This window comes from Alosa alosa, chromosome 5 (assembly GCF_017589495.1).
Source record: "Alosa alosa isolate M-15738 ecotype Scorff River chromosome 5, AALO_Geno_1.1, whole genome shotgun sequence".
Classification (NCBI taxonomy): Eukaryota; Metazoa; Chordata; class Actinopteri; order Clupeiformes; family Clupeidae; genus Alosa; species Alosa alosa.
In genome coordinates this window covers 18,976,096-18,996,542 of record NC_063193.1, presented here as the reverse complement: position 1 = coordinate 18,996,542, position 20,447 = coordinate 18,976,096, and the positions used below count along the sequence as shown (strand labels likewise).

The 20,447-nt window shown below is 46.8% G+C and overlaps 1 protein-coding gene across 1 annotated transcript in view; it reads left to right on the top strand.

The window, feature by feature from the left end:
• Positions 1 to 20,447, top strand: part of unc5ca (unc-5 netrin receptor Ca) — a 140,512-nt gene that overhangs the window by 79,694 nt on the left and 40,371 nt on the right. The window contains 2 exon segments of the mRNA XM_048243938.1: positions 1,019 to 1,162; positions 13,543 to 13,646. Of these exon segments, the coding sequence (XP_048099895.1) occupies positions 1,019 to 1,162; positions 13,543 to 13,646 (248 nt within the window).

Below are 20,447 nucleotides of genomic sequence, written 5' to 3'. Positions count from 1 at the left end.
GTCTCAGCAGCTGTCCCTCATCCTCTCCAGAATAATACATTGCTTACCTATTTATTTATTTATTTATTTATTTATTTATTCATTAATTTATTTATTTATTACATGCTAATTTCATTCAGTGAGCGTCTCTCTCAGTCTTGATGGTCAAGGATTGTTTTACCACTGAATGGAGAAGATTTGGATTTCTTTCTTAAGAAAGCAGAGAGGGAACTATAGGGAATGGGAATGGAGAAGAGGAAACACACACACACACACACACACACACACACACACACACACACACACACACACACACACACACACACACACACACACATACACACACACACATACACACTCACACACATACACACACAGATGCACACACATTGGGTCCTTCAGATGGTATGAGAAGCATATCTGATGCTATGATATTCACCTACACCACAGATAGCTTTTCTTCAGCTCCAGCAGGCAGGGGTAACCGTGAAGGCAGGTTGCAGCGATGTAAAAATAACATGTCAAAACACAGTGTCAACTCTTGGGTGGCAGAGTGCACAGTTACATTTGAGCCACATTGTATCAAAACAGATTTGCTGACATGAGGACAGGCTGGTTTATAAGCATGGTGACATGGGTGAAATGGCAAAACGAAACAAAAAGACTGCAATGCGGGTGCATACCTCCTACCTATGTTCCATTTTCTCTTCCTTTTCCTCAGGCACATCTGCTATTTCAATGAAACATATAAACAGATAGAGCCAAGATAATCTCCATATGTATGTTATACTATATCCCGGTATATATATATATATATATATACACAAATGTTATAGTTTTTTAGCAGATACTTTTGAACAAGGACACTTGCAAAACAAATGCTAGAATTTTTTAATCAGATGCATGTAGATAGACAGAAAATACAGTCAGATAGATTTCCCCCTGCTCCATTTGTAGTAGTGTAACCCTTACCAAATGTGTAACCTGAGTATGTCTAGTTGAGAGCTGTCAGTTGAAGTGTCCCCTCTCCCCTCCCCAGGTCTGGTGGTGCGTGAGGCCAGCATTGAGATCTCTCGGCAGCAGGTGGAGGAGCTGTTTGGCCCGGAGGATTACTGGTGCCAGTGCGTGGCCTGGAGCTCAGCGGGTACCACCAAGAGCCGCAAAGCCCACGTCCGCATCGCATGTGAGTCATCGCACCACAACACACCACACCACGCCACACACACCGCATGGAGCGCCGACATGGAGACATTGAACTACGCAATGTAGCAAAATGCTGTGCATGTGTGTGTGTGTGTGTGTGTGTGTGTGCCTCTTTTTAGAGTTGCACATGTGATCTAAAGCATTTATTTCTCTCATCCTCTCATTCCTTTGTGTTTACGGTCTTTTCATAACCTGCCAAGGGAGAGTGTCTACATTCATGGAACAAATAGCCATTCCAGAGCCAGTGAAAGGTGTGCTCTGTGTGTGTGTTTTCAATGGTGTGTCATCCATTGGCAAACATGAAAGTAATGATGTTATTGGATTTGGTTTGGCATAAAATGCTCCTGCACAGCCATGTGAGAGAGCAAGCTCATATGGTGCCCTGTTGACTACTCCTCTCCTGCAGAAAGATCCACTCTCTCTGCTGCCCCTGTGAAAAAAAGGATCATAAGCAATCATAGCCCTGGTGAAGAACCACTGCACTTCTTTTTTTTGGTTGGGTGGGTGAGGGGTGGGCATGAGAGCTCTCTCTCTCTCTCTCTCTCTCTCTCTCGGTGTCTCTTCCTCTGTGTCTTTCTCTCTTTCTCTCCCTCTCTATCTCTCTCTTTACACCCTTCTCTCCTCAGAGAGGTGTGAAGTCATAGTTGGCCCATGTGTGGAGTGCAGAAGAGGGGTCGCGCACAGGGCACGGGCTGCTACTCATAACCCCGTCGAGAAGAGAAGAGAAGAGAAGAGAAGAGAAGAGAAGAGAAGAGAAGAGAAGAGAAGAGAAGAGAAGAGAAGAGTGGCACGTAGCCACAGACAGACGAGAGAGAGAGTAGGCACACTGGAGCTGTCGCACTGCCTCCCTGGATTTGTGTCATATCACACCAGGCTTATGAAACGCAGTGCTTTTATGTGCGTAATGGAGAGGCCTGCTGTTCGCTCCGCGGCCACAGACACTGAAGTGGTCGTTTTGGGAGACCGGTTATTTTGGGGGACTGGTCGTTTAAGGGACGTGGCATTTATGGGACCAGTTGTTTAGGAGGCCAGTCGTTAAGGGAACCAGTTGTTAAACGGGTTGGTTGTTTAAGGGGCCAGTCATTTAGGGAACTTCTTATTTTGAGAAATGGTCTTTGACTTTGACTTAGTCATCATTCAAGGGACCAGTTGTTTTCTCAAGAGAGTAAGGGATCCAGTAGTTTAGTCACCATGGAAGCCATTAAATAATGCCTCGTTTAGGGGCCTGGTCTTCTAGGGAACCCGATGAGAGACACAGCCCTGGGAGTGTATTGCGAAACCAGATCAGACAGTTTGAGCCTAATGTAATGAAGCATTTGCACAAACCACATCTCAGTAGTCTGGACAGGGGAATGTCTGGCACGCACACCCTTCTCTCCGGAGCTGTAAATTGCACAAAAATCCCTCCTGCCCCTTACCGAGCGCGAGACGCCCCCCTCCCATGGGCCGGACGCAAGGCAGGTGTATTGCTGACTTTGGCTGAGCTCTGAGGAGGTGGGGTGGGGGGGTGGAGGTGAGGTGAGACTGTGGTTGTGACACCAGTTGCAAATGGACTCTGACAGACGTGTGTGGGCCCTGGCAGAGAGCAGACATATGCACGTATGCGCATACACACATACAAACACACACACACACACACACACACACACACACACACACACACACACACACACACACACACACACACATACACACACTCACACCCCACACACACACACACACACACACACACACACACACATTTATATCATAACACACTTTCCCATGTATAAACACACACACACACACACACACACACACACGCATACACACACTCACACCCACACACACACACTCACACCCACACACATGCACACACCAGCGCTCCCACCCTTTATTGCCCTAACAGAGCTAAATCATCCCTCATCCTGGACTTCCAGTCACCTCCCTTCTGGATTGTTATGGGGAAGTCATAACTCACCCTTGGAATGGCCTGATGCCCCATTCGGTCTCATTTCTTTATTTATTCATTCGTTCGTTCATTTACATAGTAACATCTGCGTTGTCACTAAAGCTTGTTCAGCAGGAGCTTACATTTCTTTTCCCCATATTGCTGTTGAATAATCAACAATTAATGCCACTGTACTTTTTTTAGAGGCCGCTTGGATATGGCGCGTTGTTTTATTCAAAGCAAGTGAGAGAGGAGCCTTGTGTGTCGTTCGTTCTCATTAATTAATGAGGTGTTAAAGGTTTCTTGCACAGCCAGAGGGATTTCCGCTGCCACTGTCTCCCCATGGATGCCACCCCCCCCCCCTTCTCTCTCTTCTCAGAAACAGCACTGTCCCCACTGTCTGGACGGCTCCGTGCCTCTGTCCTGGGCAGGTGGCAGTGGCAGTTGGTGCTGGTCATCTTAAGGAATGGCGGCAGGGGCACTTATAACATGGTGTTGTCCTCGGTTCATTTGGCCCGCAGCGTGTGCAGGGATCCAGTGTGAGGGCTCTGTGGTGCAGCCGTCACTCTGGGTTATTTTACGGGTGGCTGCCCAGGGCAGAGAGGCTCTCGCCAGGAGACAGAGATTACAGAGAGAGAGAGAGGGAGAGAGAGAGAGAGAGAGACACAGAGAGAGAGAGAGAGGCCTGAGGACTTAGTCATCAGGAGTTGCCTGAATTTATGTGCTTTCTTGACTAAAATAGATACAGACATTGACACGGATGCATGCTCACACGCTGATTCGTAAGCACACAAACACACTTACAAAAAGCGCTTTCAGACATACGTGTAAGACCGGAGGTTCTGCCGATGTTAAACGGTGGGGCCGTATATCTGAACGACATAACGTCATATGGAAGTCCGAATTTACCCGGTGTTTATACTACTCCCCCTCTAGTATTTCCTCCGGACATTATGTAAATGTGCTGTGTCTGAACGAGGAGTAGAACATGCGGTTAAAATTCACACCTAGTGAGAGGCGTGTTGGTGACGTTTCTTTCATCGTCCATGTGGTTAGATCTGACTTAAATGCCAGTGTTATGATGGAGTGGCATAGTGCTGTCCAGAAAATCTCCGACCTGGAAAGATGCAGACATCACGGAGACTACTGTCCATGAGGGCATACAACATTTTGATAGAACACCTGAAGGGCGTTAGAGACCGTTAGCCTACAACTGCATGGCAAGGACAAACATATTCAGAAGACTGAATCATCATAATCAGAAGGTGCTGAAAAGGCGGTAGCCTACAGTGGCGTCGTTGGCTGACAATAACAGGAGTATTTAATAAATTGTTAGCCAACACGGTTTTTCTGTTCTTTGATAGCCTTCATGACCTGCTGAGCTCGCTGATATTTACTGAGCATATATGCCTAGAGAAAATGAAAACGAAGAAAACCCAACTTTGTTCCAAACTCCTCACGTAAATCACGACACATGGGGAGAGGATGCTTTTGGAAAAATAAACCATGAAAAACGAACAACTTCACTGTTATTAATGTTAGTATTTTTGTTTGTTGCTTAAAAGCGTTGTATGATCTTGAAGTCTTGAGTTAGCCTACTGAATTGGCTGGTAGCCTACCATAAAGTTTGTGCATGCTCTCTCTCTCCAAGCATAAACCAGATTTGGGGTTCTATAGCTAATTCTGGTACATAACGTTGAAAAACAGATAAATGTGTTTATTTGAAGCACACATACAAATACTGTAGGCTAGGTTAATTTCAAGCGCGACTTATTGACTAGCCTACTTCAAGTATTAGCCTATGCACAATAGATTACTCTTTTTAGCCTACATAATGCATAGGCTACACTTTGTAAACAAAAGCAGCTGTGACAGGCAGCTGACGCGATATATTCTGCGTCATATCTCGTGATCTTGTGAACTCTACAAGCCCCCCACCCCTCACTGACAACCACACGGAGATTCTGTAATGTGCGTTGCATGTCGCTTCACACATCTGCTCAGATAAGGTCTGTATTAGGGTCCGCAGGTTAGCATCATATCTCTGAATCATCCGAAGGGTAGGACCTCCGTTTGACAAACCTCCTCATATACTCCGGAGGTTATATCTGAAAGCGCTTAAAGACACAAACACACACACAGAGGCACTCACATGCACACTCACACACACACACACACACACACACACACACACACACACACACACACACACACACACACACACACATACTGTATGAACACAGTCACATATAGAGTTGTCTGTTTGTTTCGCGCCTTAGCAAGACCCAGTTACTCTTAACACACAAGTCACTTCTCCTGGCTTGAGCAGACATAATCTGTCCCCTTCCAGCCGCGGCTTTTCCTCACTCTCTGACTGGAATCAGATTGAAATACTGAGAGAGCCCACCTCCTGCACAAACAAGCCCGGCCTGGACCTCCCAAGTGACCACCTTTTTTCCCCTTTTTCTGTAAACAGACGTTTTAATCATTGGCCAAGTAACACTTGAGGCAATAAATAAATGTGCACTTTGTTGTTGGAAAATAGTGATCAATGTTAAAGTCATAAAAATGGCAAGGAGGCCTAGGCCATACACGCACAATTGAGGATATTAATTGTGCCAGTGATTTGTAGAACGGCCAGCACAGGGCACTTACGCTGTGAGTTATCGGTGGGTGCTTTTTCGATCTGTGATCAAACAGGGGACAGTCTCTTTCTCTCTCTCTCTGTCTCTATCCCTCTCTCTCTCTTTTTTCTCTCTCAGTTGCTCTCTCTTTCCTTTTCTCCTTCTTTCTCTCATACATGTCCACAGTCACTCCCTCTCTTCCTCTCTTTAACTCTCTGTTTCACTCTTTTTCAGTCCCAAGCACACACACACATGCACACACACTCTTTTTTACCTGTTCACAGGGTCACATTCACTGACCAGTGATTTATATGGCCATTACATCAAGCCCTCTCTGTTCAAAAGATCAGCCGTGTGGTGAGACAAAACACACATACATACACACACACACACACACACACACACACACACACACACACAAAGAGAGGGTTAGAGTAGAGCTGAATGGCTCCTGAAATGGAGGGCCATTTGTTCTGTCACCATTGTTTTTGCAGTAAGTGCAGAGCAATCAAGAAGCCAGTCATTACAGAGACTATTGCACATGCTGAAAGCAGACAGACAGACAGACAGACAGACAGACGGAGCAGAAACCTCGGCCAGCTGGGTAGCCAGCGCGGCATGGCGCGGCACTCTGGTGTCTACTGTTTGTGTGTCGCCTCTTGTATGTTTACCATTTGGTGGAGTGGCTGGGTGTGACCGGCTTTCTTTTCGCGGCGAGCTCTGAGGCGAGGTCCCCCCACCAAAAAAAAAAAGAATGATGTCACCCGCACTGCGAGCGGTGCTTCCGTGCCAAAGCCTGCAGTGAGTGTGCGAAGCCAGGCCGCTCCCGAGCTGGCCGGCGTGGCAATGTTCTCGCCCGTGTGGTTTGCGCTGGTTCTAATTAAAATGCCCCAGTGCAACCCCTCGCCGGGCAGATGTAGCAAACGCATTTTCCTCGAGTCGGCAGTCACCACTCCTTGCTGTCCCACTGGAAAACTTTATTCATAGCTTTTAAGAGGGTCGAATGTAACACAACCCCCCCCCCCCCTTCTCCAATACATTATCACAGGAGCAAGACCAGACTTACATTTTCCACGCCGTTCCTTTTTAGCATAACACAATATTTGTCAGCATTTGTTTCTCATTTAGCCGAGCAGTGGTGAAAAGGCAAATAGGCTGCCAAGCATTGTGTGCCTCTGCCTCTTGACACACACATTTATTGCCCAGGCATTTTATAATTTAGCGTGACAAGAAGCCAAAGACACCCACTTAGAGTAATTGCAGTCAGATGTGTGTATATAGGAGGCCTTAGGAAACAATCAAACAAAAAACAGTGAAGCATTTGGTTTTTCACTGCTAATCTGCAGTAGGGGAGTTTTAGTGCAGACGCTAGTTTCATCAAGCTTCTGAGGAGAACGAAAGTTTGGACTGAGACGCTGAGGAATGTTCAGCTGACCTTGCGAATTGCATTTAACGCGGCCGTGTGGATTAGCATTGCTTATTTGTTGACATTTTTGTTGTTGTTGTTGTTTTTTTCACAAAGGACAGCCTGTTGGAAAGGAGTCAGTCTTACAAAGACACTGAGCTATCTCCGGCTCTCAAAAATCTCAACAGCAGCTGCTCCCTCATGACTCTGCTCTCCCTGAAGGAGAGCACCCCAGATTCCCTAGTCCCTGACAATGAAGTGCGAATATCTGTTTAACACACTCCGTAATCTCTCCTAATTTCGTTTGTGATCCGCCCTTTTATTAATTTTGCCAGTGAACTATGTGAACCTGCATCTCTGTGTAATGAAATGTCAAAAAAGAGCTTCTCGTTCTGAGCTCAAAGACTGCAGAGCTTTGATGCATCACCGTGCACTTAATGTCCCTGTTTCTTTTAGGTAGGCGTGAGCGACGTGTGCACTGCTTAAAGCTTGTGGGATAAATCCCGGTGATTAATTTTGTAATGAATCATCATGTTTGATTCACTCTCTTCACCCCTGGAGATTTACGCTGATGTGAAGAACACAGAGGTGAACTCATTCTCTCCCCTCCATATTCTTGATTGCCTTGGTGTAATAAGATAAATACTAACATGGCGGTGACAGATCGGCTCCGAGTTGAAAAGACTCCACAGCCAAGCAGTCTGCTCAGTGCTGATATCTGACCATTGTGTTTGTTGTGGAAAGGTTTACATAGTGACTAAACCCCAGCACTGTGACTCTAGACTAACATGGACAATATTAGCCACCAGATACCGACAGACTCAATGACGGAGTACACTCAAGAGCCACTAGACGTGAGAGATAGCGAGAAAGAGGACAGAGAGAGAAAGATGTTTAGAGAAGTGTAGGATACACAAGAGGATATTCAGCATTTCTGCATGTCGCTGACAAACCTGTGAAAGTGCACCATTCCTCGAAGTGGTTCTGCAGTGATTACTGTTGCCTCTCTCACCCCTTTTAATGAAGCACAGGCCTGAGTCTGGACCAGAGTATTGCCAATTTTCTTTTTTTTTTTTTTGCATTGCCCTCGGCCTGGCAGTGTGCACAGGCCCCTCTGTCCAAGCGGAAAAGAAGCTCCTTTACCACTTCTCCTCAGTTTTACGAGAGCTGCTGCATCTAACCCACAGTTGTAGGTATATGACCAATTAATTCCACCCACCCAAGCCCAGGAGCAAGGGGAAACCTCGAGGGATGCGCCGCATGGTAATGGAACAAAAAAACATAGGTGCCAATTTGGAGAGAGTGGTTCAAATTCCCCTTCACACTTCTTTAGCTGGGCCACTGCCGTTGAAAGCCTCGTGAAAGTGAGTTTAATTAAAATAGGGGGGGGGGAGAAGTGGTGTAGAAAGTGTTGAATGTCGAGTATCAGCGCACCGCTGGCACTCTGTGGAAATAAATAATTTGCCACAAAGGTTGGCCTTGCATGGAAAGAGAATATGCCCAGTGACCAGTGAGACCAAGAACGCAGCAAAGCGCTGGTCCTCTTCAAAACCTGTGGAGTCCGCAACCGTGTCTCCATAGCAACCGCCTTGGCATGCCCGCTCTGCTGGTGTCAGAGCTGTCTGCTGATCCCTGGCGAAGGGTCCTGCTCCCAAACAGACGAGGGGCTTTATGAAGTCCTAAGTCCCGATAGGAGTCACGCCAGCTGCAGCAGATCCGACTGGCTTTCAGCAGGCGCGAGAGAGCCTCGTCAGACAACGGGCACTGGGAGGCTCTTCAGGAGATGGGTTGGGGTTATGTGGGTCGCTCCATTTCTGTCCATTGTCCTTGTTTTTGTCCATTTGCAAGCTTGCGTTTGTTCTGTATCTCGCAGCTGTGTCCGTGCTGGGTTAGGATGAATATTTTTAGTAATGATGAATAAAATTGAGAGTGCTTGGCCCCCTTTTATGACTAAGATGGAGGTATACAGTGTAAGCACTCCATAGAGGTCACATGTGTGTTTTATATAAGCTGTGTAGGCTATTACCTTGGTCCCTGTTCAGCAGTGTCCCACAGTTTGGAAGTTCGAGATGAAGTTTAAGTGTCTCAATTCACCTCGTCATTTGTTATGGCTTGGAATTGTTGTATAACCTCTGGAGCCTACGGTACGAAATTTACTACTAAGATCCAACATGGTTCTGCATGTTGGTCGTCACTGTCTTCCAGTTGAGACAGTGCCTCTGGTTGAAGGCTTAGATCAGATTTACTTTTCCACAGTGCTGCGGTATGCGGTTTCTGGGTCAGGTAAAATTGGCCTTGCAAAAACTGCTGCTTGATGCATATTCTCTGCACATGAAATGATGGATATCCAGTATCTGGTGTGAGTGAAGTTGACCCAAGTTGTGTTTTTTGCGGAGTTCTGGCCGACGCGCTGAGGGACGTGAGCTGTTTATTCCCCATTCCTGCCACAGCCTTCACCACAGACGGTTGATTAGACAGGCGAGTGGGAGGGTAGGATAATGAGGGATGTGAGCATGATGTTTACTCTCTTCTCGGCGATGACAGGCTCGGCCGGTGATTTTCCATCCCTCCGTGCCGACTCCCCTCTGTCTCCCCGGAGGTTATTACAGGTGCAGCATCAGGCAGAAAGAAGAATAGAAAGAGAAAAAGCACTCTCTCCCCTCCACACACACACACACACACACACACACACACACACACACACACACACACACACACGCACCTGCGCACACACACACACACACACACCATATCATTCATCCTCTCCCAATAACAGAACAACATTTTCCTAAATGTCCTTTAGTCCTACTGGCATTCAAAATGCTTTTCTGGAGGAGAAAACATTTTCTAAATAATTTGAATCAATAAATAATTTAGTGAATCTTGATTGGTTCCAGAAGGTTTAAAAAAAACATTCAAACATATTCCAACATTGGAGAGCTTCAAAGAACATACGGAACCTTTGATGATTGTAAGTAAAGATTAGTTTTGCAGTTTTTTTCTGTGCCACCTTATGAACGAAGGCCCTGTAGACAGGGACCAGACCGTTCTTTAGGGGCAACATCTGAACCCTGCTTCAGGGGAGTGATATGCACTGTTTATGGAAGAAAAAACTATGTCATGGCCCGTTTATGCAGAAGAGGGAGGGTGAAAGGTGATGAAAGAAGGTCAAGGGAAAAGAGAGAGAGAGAGATAGAGAGAGAGAGAGAAAGGGAAAAAGAGAGACAGCAGGGGTTGAGTGACAAGAGAGATCTGCTGACCACCAGTCTCTCGCTTCTTTCGCACTTTGTCCCATTGGCTCGGTGGGAACATGTGTTTCTCTTTAAAGCCCCATCGAAATAACTGATCACCTCCATAAATAACTCACCTGCTAAGCCAATGAAGCAAGCCCTCTCAAATTACAGAATGCTTTATGGCTTTTCTGCGCCGCACTAATGATTTCTGCGTCTGGCCGACCCCAACAGTTTTGGTGAGATATACCGCGGCTCTGAAGTGCTGTTTGCGCTGACGTTAAGAGGAAAGAAAAACACTGGCCAGGTTCATTCTGCTGCTTCTTAAAATATTGTTGTTTGAGAGTGGCTGTGATGGGTTTCCTGAGGTTATCCGCCGAAGCGCTTGGAAAGAATCAGAGGAAAGGTCCTCGCCGTGCTTTTCCCATACACTGTAAAAACGGGATTTATGTGCTTATCCTTCTTTTGGTCTTCCACACCGAAAGAATCCTCCCCCACTGAAAAAAAAAGTCCCCATAAACTACTGAGACGAACAAAGTCTGCTTCCTAAAGCTCTCCCAACTAGTAGTGTTCCAATTAAAAAAAATTGCCTTCATACTTTTTTTTTGGCCTGAGAGGTAATACTATTACCGGCTGACCCTGATTTTGTTGTGTTAGGGTCGTTGAAATACAGGAACAGTACTGTGTTTGTGCCCCAGATTAACGTTCAGCTGTGGGTTGGGTCCGGTCCACTGTCTCACTAGGATCAGTGACACCTGGCTCCCTCCTTAACGCTTCCCTATTGGCTGGATGTGGAGTGATGCTGTACTAGTCAGACTGCAGCCGTGTGTTGCGTCCCTATTGGCTGGATATGGTGCGTGATGCTGTACTAGTCAGACTGCAGCCGTGTGTTGCGTCCCTGTTGGCTGGATATGGTGTGTGATGCTGTACTAGTCAGACTGCAGCCGTGTGTTGCGTCCCTATTGGCTGGATATGGTGTGTGATGCTGTACTAGTCAGACTGCAGCCGTGTGTTGCGTCCCTGTTGGCTGGATATGGTGTGTGATGCTGTACTAGTCATTGTACCCCGTCCCCCAAGGGAGCCCCAGACATTTTCAGATGGCTTTGGTCTCAAGGAGCCCACCTGATAAGATGAAAAGCTGTAAAGAAGTGTGTGGAGATTTTCTCTCTCTCTTTCTCTGTATCTCTCCAATGCCCTCACAAGGTATAAATATGCTCTGCCTTTTATGGTTTCTCCACTTTTTATAGATGTCCCCTAAATTGAAATAATCATGTTGCAAAACCATCAACAGTTTTATTAGGGATTTTATAAAGGCCATGGGCGCTTGAGAATGAGGCTTCTAAGCTGATTTAACTGTAATCTACCTCCACTCTCTGACACACACACACACACACACACACACACACACACACACACACACATGAAGACTCTTTCCTCTCTTTTCCCTCTCCCCCCTTTCATTCTGACTTTTATTTCTTTCCCTGAGACACACACACACACACACACACACACACACACACACACACACACATGCACACACCCATAGTTTTTACACTCTTTTCAGTGTAGTGTAGCACAGAATGATCTTGTTGAGAAAGAGAGAGAGAGAGAGAGAGAAAGAGAGAGGTTTGGGGGTGATATTGTGGAGAGAGACTGGGAGAGAGAAAGGGAGAGGTAGGTAGGTAGGTAGTAGAGGAATGAGTTGGAATGCAGCCTTTGGGAGTCGTTGCAAATGCAATATCGGCTGGAAGATCACTCACCGAGAAGGAGCATGTGACCCACAGCCTGACCTCCGGCCCTGTTGTTCTGCTGATGCCGTGTGGACGTCTGTGAATGTAACTACTTTTCTGGGTGGCCCAGGAGAGCAGGATGACCTCTGAGGAGCACTGTTATCCTGCCTCATTACAAACAGCAAATCTCCCTCTCCCATTTGACTAAGATGCATTACTCACTTTTATTTATTTTCATAAAATAACTCACAGTTATTGAATTTTGCTTTTTCTGTAAGGTTTACCTGTACGACATATCTTATGATATGATATCACCTCTCAAATGTATTCTCGACTCGTATTCTCAAATTTTTTTCTTCGGTAAAAGCAAAATTAAGTTTTATAAGCGACATTAATATCACCACGGAAGTAGTGCTGTTATAGAGAATATCATGGCTGTGATTTGCTGTGATGGCTTGTGGCCAGGGGCCTTGAGAATTGCTTTTACCCAAGCAGCTTTATGAACAAGGTGATATTTCTTTCAGAAGTGTGATACAGCAACACTTTGGCTCTGCCAACCAAGTAGTCCAACAAAAGTGTCTCTTTTTGCCAGGCGACACCTACCCAAATATATAGTATATGTGGTACTGCAAGAACAATTCATGAAATCACTGTCTGTTCCCAGTTGAGCATGTACTTTCTCTCCCTTTCATACCCTATCAGGGCTGAACAACAAGCCAGTGCATCACCACATCATGAATAAAACCCATCATGAATATTTTGATTCGCCAACTGTTTACTTTCAGAATGAGAGGCAAAAAAAATCAAAGTGGTCTTCAGGCTGTTCTTTTGCATAATATGTAATTACTGTCATTTAGCATGCTGCCTGGAAAATAACAAACCAGGAGTAAATAAGTAATGAGAAATGGTCCCAGGTCCTCCCAGCAGGCCATGTTTGTTTCTTCAAGGACAGAGCTCCTTCTCCCTCCCAGCGTCCTGAGACTTCTGTCCCAGTGCAGCAGTGATCATCCATTTTGGCTCTGTTTCTCACATTCGTGCTTGTTGTACATTGCTGAGGGTGCAAGTCACTTCCTTGTCTTTATGTTTCTGACTGGAGCTTCAGGTGCGGAATGTATATATTTGCCAAAAGTGAGTCATACTGTTCATCCTCTCAAGGCGTTTTTGTGTTGAAAGTACTCTCTAGGGCCCACGAGATAACTTGTCCAACATATGCAGAGGTGTTCATGGTCTTGAGGGTTTCATCAAGACGTTTTAGAGGAAAAAAAACTGCATACCAGATTTTTCTGCTTTGCGCCAGTTAAGATGTGTCTCAGCGCACAGCTAGCCAGAATACATGATACTGCATCTTGGTCTCAACTGTTCTCTGAAACTAACCTAATTCAGCTCTCACTGTTCAGTGGGTAATGGAATTAAAAAAAATGTCTCTTTCTTTTCTCTGCAGATCTCAAGAAGTCGTTTGACCAGGAGCCATTAGGAAAGGAAGTCTCTCTCGAGCAGGAAGTGCTCCTACAGTGCCGTCCACCTGAGGGGATACCTGCAGCGGAGGTAAGCGTGGATGTAACACGGTTTTGTCCTAACATCACTCTGAAAAATCGGATGCCTCCTGATGCCTCCAAGCAATGTGGAGCATAATGATGCAATGATCACAACAAAACAAGAAAAACTTGTTCCATAGACAGAACGGTCCTCTTCACAGCTGCACAACTCGTATGCTAAGGCTCTAGACCATATTTCTCTGCTCTCCTCTGCCAGAGCTGATTTAGACAATATTTAAAGCCCTTGTCCCATCTGAAGGCAGAGGAGCAGGAATAGACAGATTTATTAGTTCAAGTTAACACAGATGCCTCGGAGTGTCTTTGCTCAAGAGCCTTCTGAAAGATGAATGTCTGGTTCTGTTCCTACCCTCACCCATATCCCTCTTAAAATTTTAGCTTACGCTGTTCCCTTTCATTTGATTTGCATTACACAGTAATCCCCCGTGCGCAGATGGTGGTTTGCTCTTTTGTTGAAGCAGAGTTCTTATCTTGGGTATATGAAGTAGAGCTGAATTATATCTCCTAGAGCTAGTATTTGGATTGTGTTCCTCTGCCTCTGTCTGTGTGTAGGACTTGCAAAGTGATCAAAATGTTTTTTTTTCCGAAGGTCATCTGTAAGCCTAATGTTAGCTCTGGTGTCCTGGTCTTTTGGAACTCTTGTAAAACTTAACATCCTTGAAACCCTAGCTGCCACTGACACGCATGCTTGAATGCACATAGCCATCACTGACCTTGACTTGGCCTGGGGATGGGGAACATTTTCCGTGTCCTGTGTCCCTCTGCAAGCACCACTGCCCACAAGAAGGCTGAGAGGTCAGCTTCTCACTCAATCAAGAATGCAATAAAGGTGCCCTGGCACAGTTATGATGACTTCTCCCAGAAATACACATCCATTTCTTTTTTTTTCCCTCCTTTCCTCATGCACTCTCACCATCTCTCACCAGCCACTTCCTCCTCCAGCCCCAGCCTACACCCCCACTTACACCACCACCACCCTGCTGCTCCACGCTCAGAAATCTGCCGGTGATCTAAGGTGAAAAAGAAACCTCTCAGACTTTGATGAAACGTCTGGGGGTTCAGCAGGCTGGTGTAAGGTTAATACAGAGAGAGAGAGAGAGGGGCGCAGGAGTGGACCGCTGGCTTTTTATCACAGCCACTCTGATAACGTCTCCAGACTTTAATCTGTCGACCGACGGCGGGCGATGCTGGAAAGGCCATGACCAACCTGCTGGAGGCTATCTGCCCTCATGGTCAGGGAGCGGACGCCTCGCCGTGAGCACAGTGGCCGAGTGTCGTGACTGGCCTTGGAGGTCGAACGGAGTTGCTGTAACCTTGATTCGGCAACTTGCCAGGTCAAGGAAACGGGCATCATGTTCAAGGGTGACTCTCTAACTCTATCAAAAGCGGACATGTTGTTTTTTTTGTTTGTTTTTCCTCCATGTGGATAAGAAGCTTTGCAGTGCTCTTAAAGTAGCGATACTGACCTCCAGTTATCAGTGATGATCACTGGCCCTTACAGGGGCATTGCTCCTCTTTGAGGAAGCCAGCCTAGCCTCACATGCTTGTCTGTGTTGTCTGTCAGTGTGGCCCAGAGGTTAGCCATGGCGAGTGTGTCAGCAGATCAGGCCTCGGTGACGGGCTTGCTGACTGCGCGGTCTCAGCGCAGTAGCTCCAGCTGTGCACGATTATCCCGGAGTCAGCTTACAGTGCGCCGGGCAACTTTAATGGGACCCAGGTAGACGCGGTGCAGAGGTGCCATAAAACTGGAGAGCTCTATAGGAGCCGAGGAGGTCGTGGGGGGAGCAGATCTGCTACCGTTGGCATGCGTTGGCACCAACGCGGGAAGGCAGAAAATAGGCACCAGCTGCTGCTGCTGCCACAGCCACAGCCACACCGAGGCCTGGCGAAACACTCGTCTAAGCTACCAAGTGTGGAGGAGAGCCGCAGCAGTTTGTGGTGTGGCAGCAGTTAAGAATCTTTACAACCTCCCCTCTCTCTCTCTCTCTCTCTCTCTCTCGCATTCTCTCTCCTTCATTCTCAGTTTTGTCTTTATTGCCCATTCCTTTCCTCTCACCCTCTCTCTCCCACCTTTTCTGTCTCACTCCCTCTCTCCCTTTCTCCTTCTCTCCTCCCCACCCCCACCCCTCTCCCTCATCCGCATCCCCAGGATCCTGAAGGAGGGCTGTGCTGGCACACACCGCTGCCAGACCAGACCAAGCCAGCGCTCCCCACAGGCCTGGCAGTGGGAGCCTCGAGCCGACCTGATTAGTGGTTATCTTTGGCACGGCTACGGTGCCCGCCGTCCCGTCGGCTGGAATGCCGGGGCCTGTAATTGATCTGTAAGCAAACCCTCGCCTTCGCGGGTAAGCAGAGCAAGAGTGAGAAAGACAACATGGCCGCCCCTGACCTCCCCTCCCCCCTCGTTCTTCTTTTCTCACTCGCTCGCTCGCATTTGCCTTGGAGCGCTGCCCTGAATTTCTTCTACATAGAAAAAGGGGGCGAAGAAAGCACACTAACACCAAGCACCAAAACACTAACAGTGAAAATGTGCTTTGATTGATTAGGCAGTGGTAATGGCCGCCGAAGAGGGTTTGTTTTCAAGAAGCACAGAGGCTGTGTTTGCCTCGGCCAAAGCTCAGGCTACCTCGGACAACGTCTTCTCTTCCCTACCTGACAGTGGTCTGTGTGCACTGCGAGATTTGCCCACTGTTAATCACGTCACATGCGATCGAGGAGATTGCGAGCGGGGATTAGCGCCGGCATCCGCCCAGGAGCTGATGAAGGATGGAGGGAACAGTCAATTCATTAGCATGGAGTCGATACGGGAGGATAGTAAAGTTAATCTACTTACACAGCACCACAAAAACACGGCCAACATGTGGGGGCAGGAGCACAGTGAAACCTGCAGCACACCGCTTCACACGAGCTAAGCGGAAAAACACCGAAACACATCAGGGAACTCAATTCGTTATTGTCAATAACCTGATAACCTTCTTGCTCGCTGGTTGCTCATTAGTTTGGGATCTAGTTTTACCCCCTGTTCTCCACTGAAACGTTAGCTCTTTTTTATATATGCCACTGTATGGCAGGGTTGTGCACAATTCGAATTGCAATTATGCTTCCTGTTGAAGTGAAATTCAAGAATTGAATTGGAATTTAATAGCCAGTTTCAATTCAATTCTGGAATTTTAAACAAAATATACAGTCAGTATACCTGGACTATGAACTGCCGTGCATTTTGGGATGCAGTGCTGAACAATGTCATACAAATATAGCTAAAATATCAAGAAACTGCTGTTGCAAACATAGTCCTGTTAAAACAATTAGTTTCTGTGTATCTATAATGCCAAGAAAAAGCTTAGTGTCACAGTGATTCAGCTTGAAAAACAACAAGTTCAAGCAGTGGTCACAGCGCGTATAACCTGTGGGTCAGGGATGATCTCACAGAATGATTAATATAGAATGCAGCCGTTAGTGGTCATCCATGGGGATAAAATCTGTACGCGCTTGTTTTCTCTATAAGCCGCTCTGTTTATCAGGCATAATGGGGAGTAGCGGAGAGCCGAAGATGTGTAAATTCTGTTCCGATTGAGCTATCTCTTCCGGTTCCGTTCACTGACTCCGTCTAGACAGCCGGACTGCACACTTCTCGGACGCTGCACAGCCAGCTTTATAATCTTATCTGATGTTTTAAGATGTAAAGCCAGCGTTTCCCCACTCCGTGGTAGAAAACAAACAGCAGACATTTCTCTTGGCTCTCGTACAAAGCCAGCGCTCAGCCCCTGCATGGAAATTGCTGAGACGCTTAAGAGTGCAACTAACGTTAAAATAGCCCTGGTGGCTGAGTTTTGTGGAAACTATTAATTAAGAGCAAAAAATGGAAGCCAACAATTTTAGGACAATTTGGAAGATTCATGTTCATTACCGAGAGCGGAGTGGCCCGTTTTTGCAATTATCCTCAGCAGTAAAACACACAAAGAAAAAAAAAAGCATGCAGCATGAGCGTAAAACATGAGTTTATTTCTTCCTTTAGTGTGTTCTGCGACTCATTCATGCGGACCTACAGGGGAAGAACCGTAGGACCGTCATCAGGGGACTTTGTGTGGGCAGCGATCATTGTGATCCACCCTGTCCCATTCATCCATCCTCCCTTATTTCCTGTGAGAGCCGTGACAGGCTAAAGTAAAGGTTTGCCCTCTCACAAGCCACTTCTCTTCTCCCCCCTCATCATGGTCATGTGGCGAGGCCATAAATGTTGTGCTGGGGACATTCTTTTCCTTATATGTCTCTCTTTCTCTCTCTTTGCCTTCTATCATTGATCTCCTCTTGTCTCTGTTCCCTTTTATTTCCCTTCTTCTATCAGAGTCCTCTCTCACTCTCTGTCCACCCACATCCTCCTGGCTTTGCTCACTCTATTTTGGTGTCTTCTCTCCCGTCCGGCGGTTTTTGTCACTTACAGGCTGCAAGGCTCTTGGTCTAGTCACCATCACAGCGTCACCCTATTTTCAGGGAGCCTTTTTGGTTTTGTTTTTCTGCAGTTCTGCAGCGTCTTCTCCTTCGTCCCAACACGGGCCCCAGGACAGAGCCAGTTTAAGGCCCATTCACACCAAGAACGATAACGATAATGATAACTTTATCCATAACGATAAAAGTCTTCACACTGAACAACGATAAACAAAGTCTCTCCTTGTGTTAATGAATATGACGGCTAAAATTCGATGGGTTCTGATTGGCTATTAGCATTTTATCGCTGTGAAAATCGCTCTGAAAGTGATCCCCAAGGATATCGTTCTTCATGTCGTTATCGTTATAGTTTATGTGTGAACGTCGTTATTCATATTAATAAGAACGATATTTATTTATAGTTATCGTTATCGTTCTTGGTGTGAATGGGCCTCCAGTCACATGCCCTGAAAGGAATAAGGAATTGCTATTTCTCTCTCTCTCTCTCTCTCTCTCGCTCTGCAATGCAAATGCAGTGCCGTCAGCCACCTCGTGCATAGTCATGTCGGCGTTTCTCATTCGCCGGAGATCACACACATGGAGGGGCTCTGAGATGCAGGCCGCTCCACGGGGAGACTGCAGGCAGGCGGGCAGGCAGGGGCTTGGCGAGCCGCTCGCAACATGGAGCGGTCAAGCAGAAGCTGACGCGTACAGTATATGAGAGGAGAGAGACGCCCAGAGCTCCAGAAGTGCTGCTGGACACGTGCTGGCGTCTTCGGTCGAACCCCGCCCCACACACACACCCCCCGTCAGGAGTCAGGAAAACACGCACAGATACAAGCCCCCTTAGCAGGCAAGCAGGAGTTAGAGACACACTCTCTCAACAGACAAACACACCACTCTAGCTAGCTATAATGCTAGTGTAAATGCAAAAAAGAGAGTGAGAGAGAGAGAGAGAGAGAGAGAGAGAGGTACTGTAGAGAGAGAGAGAGAGAGGGAGAAAGATAGAGGGGGCACAGGAAATGATAGTTCTGTGGGTGGCTCATCAAGTAGGATGATGCGCATGGTCGGGTCCATGTCTAAGAGAAAACACAATTACAGTCGAGGTGTCAAATGTTTCCTAAGCATATTAGTTTGAGTGTCAATAAAACAGGATTAATGTCTGGTTAATTAGTGCTGTGTTAAGCTGCTAAACACGTTTTATGTTAATGGGGATTGTTTACTGAAACAGTCTTTTATGGTCTGTCATCAGCCAAATGTGAGGCAATAATTTTTGTGTCGTGTGTAGGACCAGGGGGTTCCGCATCTGTGTAAATTACATGAAATCTATCCATCTCTGGAAATGGCAGAGCCATGAGAACACTTGCTGACACAGGGATTTTTTTCAGTTTTTTCTTTCTGTGGATGCATTTAGCTAAATGGTAGGTGTGTGTGTGTGTGTGTGTGTGTGTGTGTGTGTGTGTGTGTGTGTGTGTGTGTGTTGGTATGTGTGTGTGTGTGGGGGTGGTATACATCAGAACACACATGTAGGCTACATACTACATACTCGGGTCCTCCCAGGTCGTTGACAGAACACAGAAATGCTCGCCGTGTGCCAGACGCAGTGAGACCTGGCGCTGGACTCTTCTCGCTCGGGCCGGTGCTGGGATGTGAAAGTACTTAAGCGCCAGGGCCCTGGAGCAGGAAGTGAGCCTTCATTAGGCCCGACTCCCGGGGCAAAGTGCACATGGAAAAACCAAGCGTTATCCCCGTGGCGACCCGTAACCGGGGAGGGCCAGCCTTAATGTCTCCATCTGTCAATCATCTCAACACTTAAATACCCCCCCACCACACACAGACACACACACACCCACACACACTCTCCTCCTTCTCATGCACTTGCTCTGATGTTTCTCTTCCTTTTTAAATAGTTCACAGCAAGGGTGCTTCATCCATTACTTCTGTCTTCCCAATCCTTTGGCTCAGCAATCCTTCTCATGCAATCTTTCACTGAATTCCATGTGGTCATTCAGGAAAATAAATAAACAAACAAACAAATAAATAAATAAATAAATAAACACACAGAGGTGCAGGATGTGGGGGAGTGGAAGAGGAAGGGAGGCAAGTGAGCTCTGGGCCAGGACTCTCTGAAGACTCCATGCTGTTCTTTTTTTGCTTTCCTCCTCAGTTGCGGCCAGGTCTCTCGACTCCCACTCTATTGCTTTCATCCCTCCTTCTCCCTCGATCTATTATCCCTCTCTCTCTCTCTTCCCCCTCTCTCTCTCTCTTCTCCCATGTCTCCCTCCAGCCTTTTCCCTCTCTTTCTCCCTTCATCCCTCTCCTCCCACTTGATCCATTATCTCCCTCCCCCCCCTCTCTCTCTCCTCCC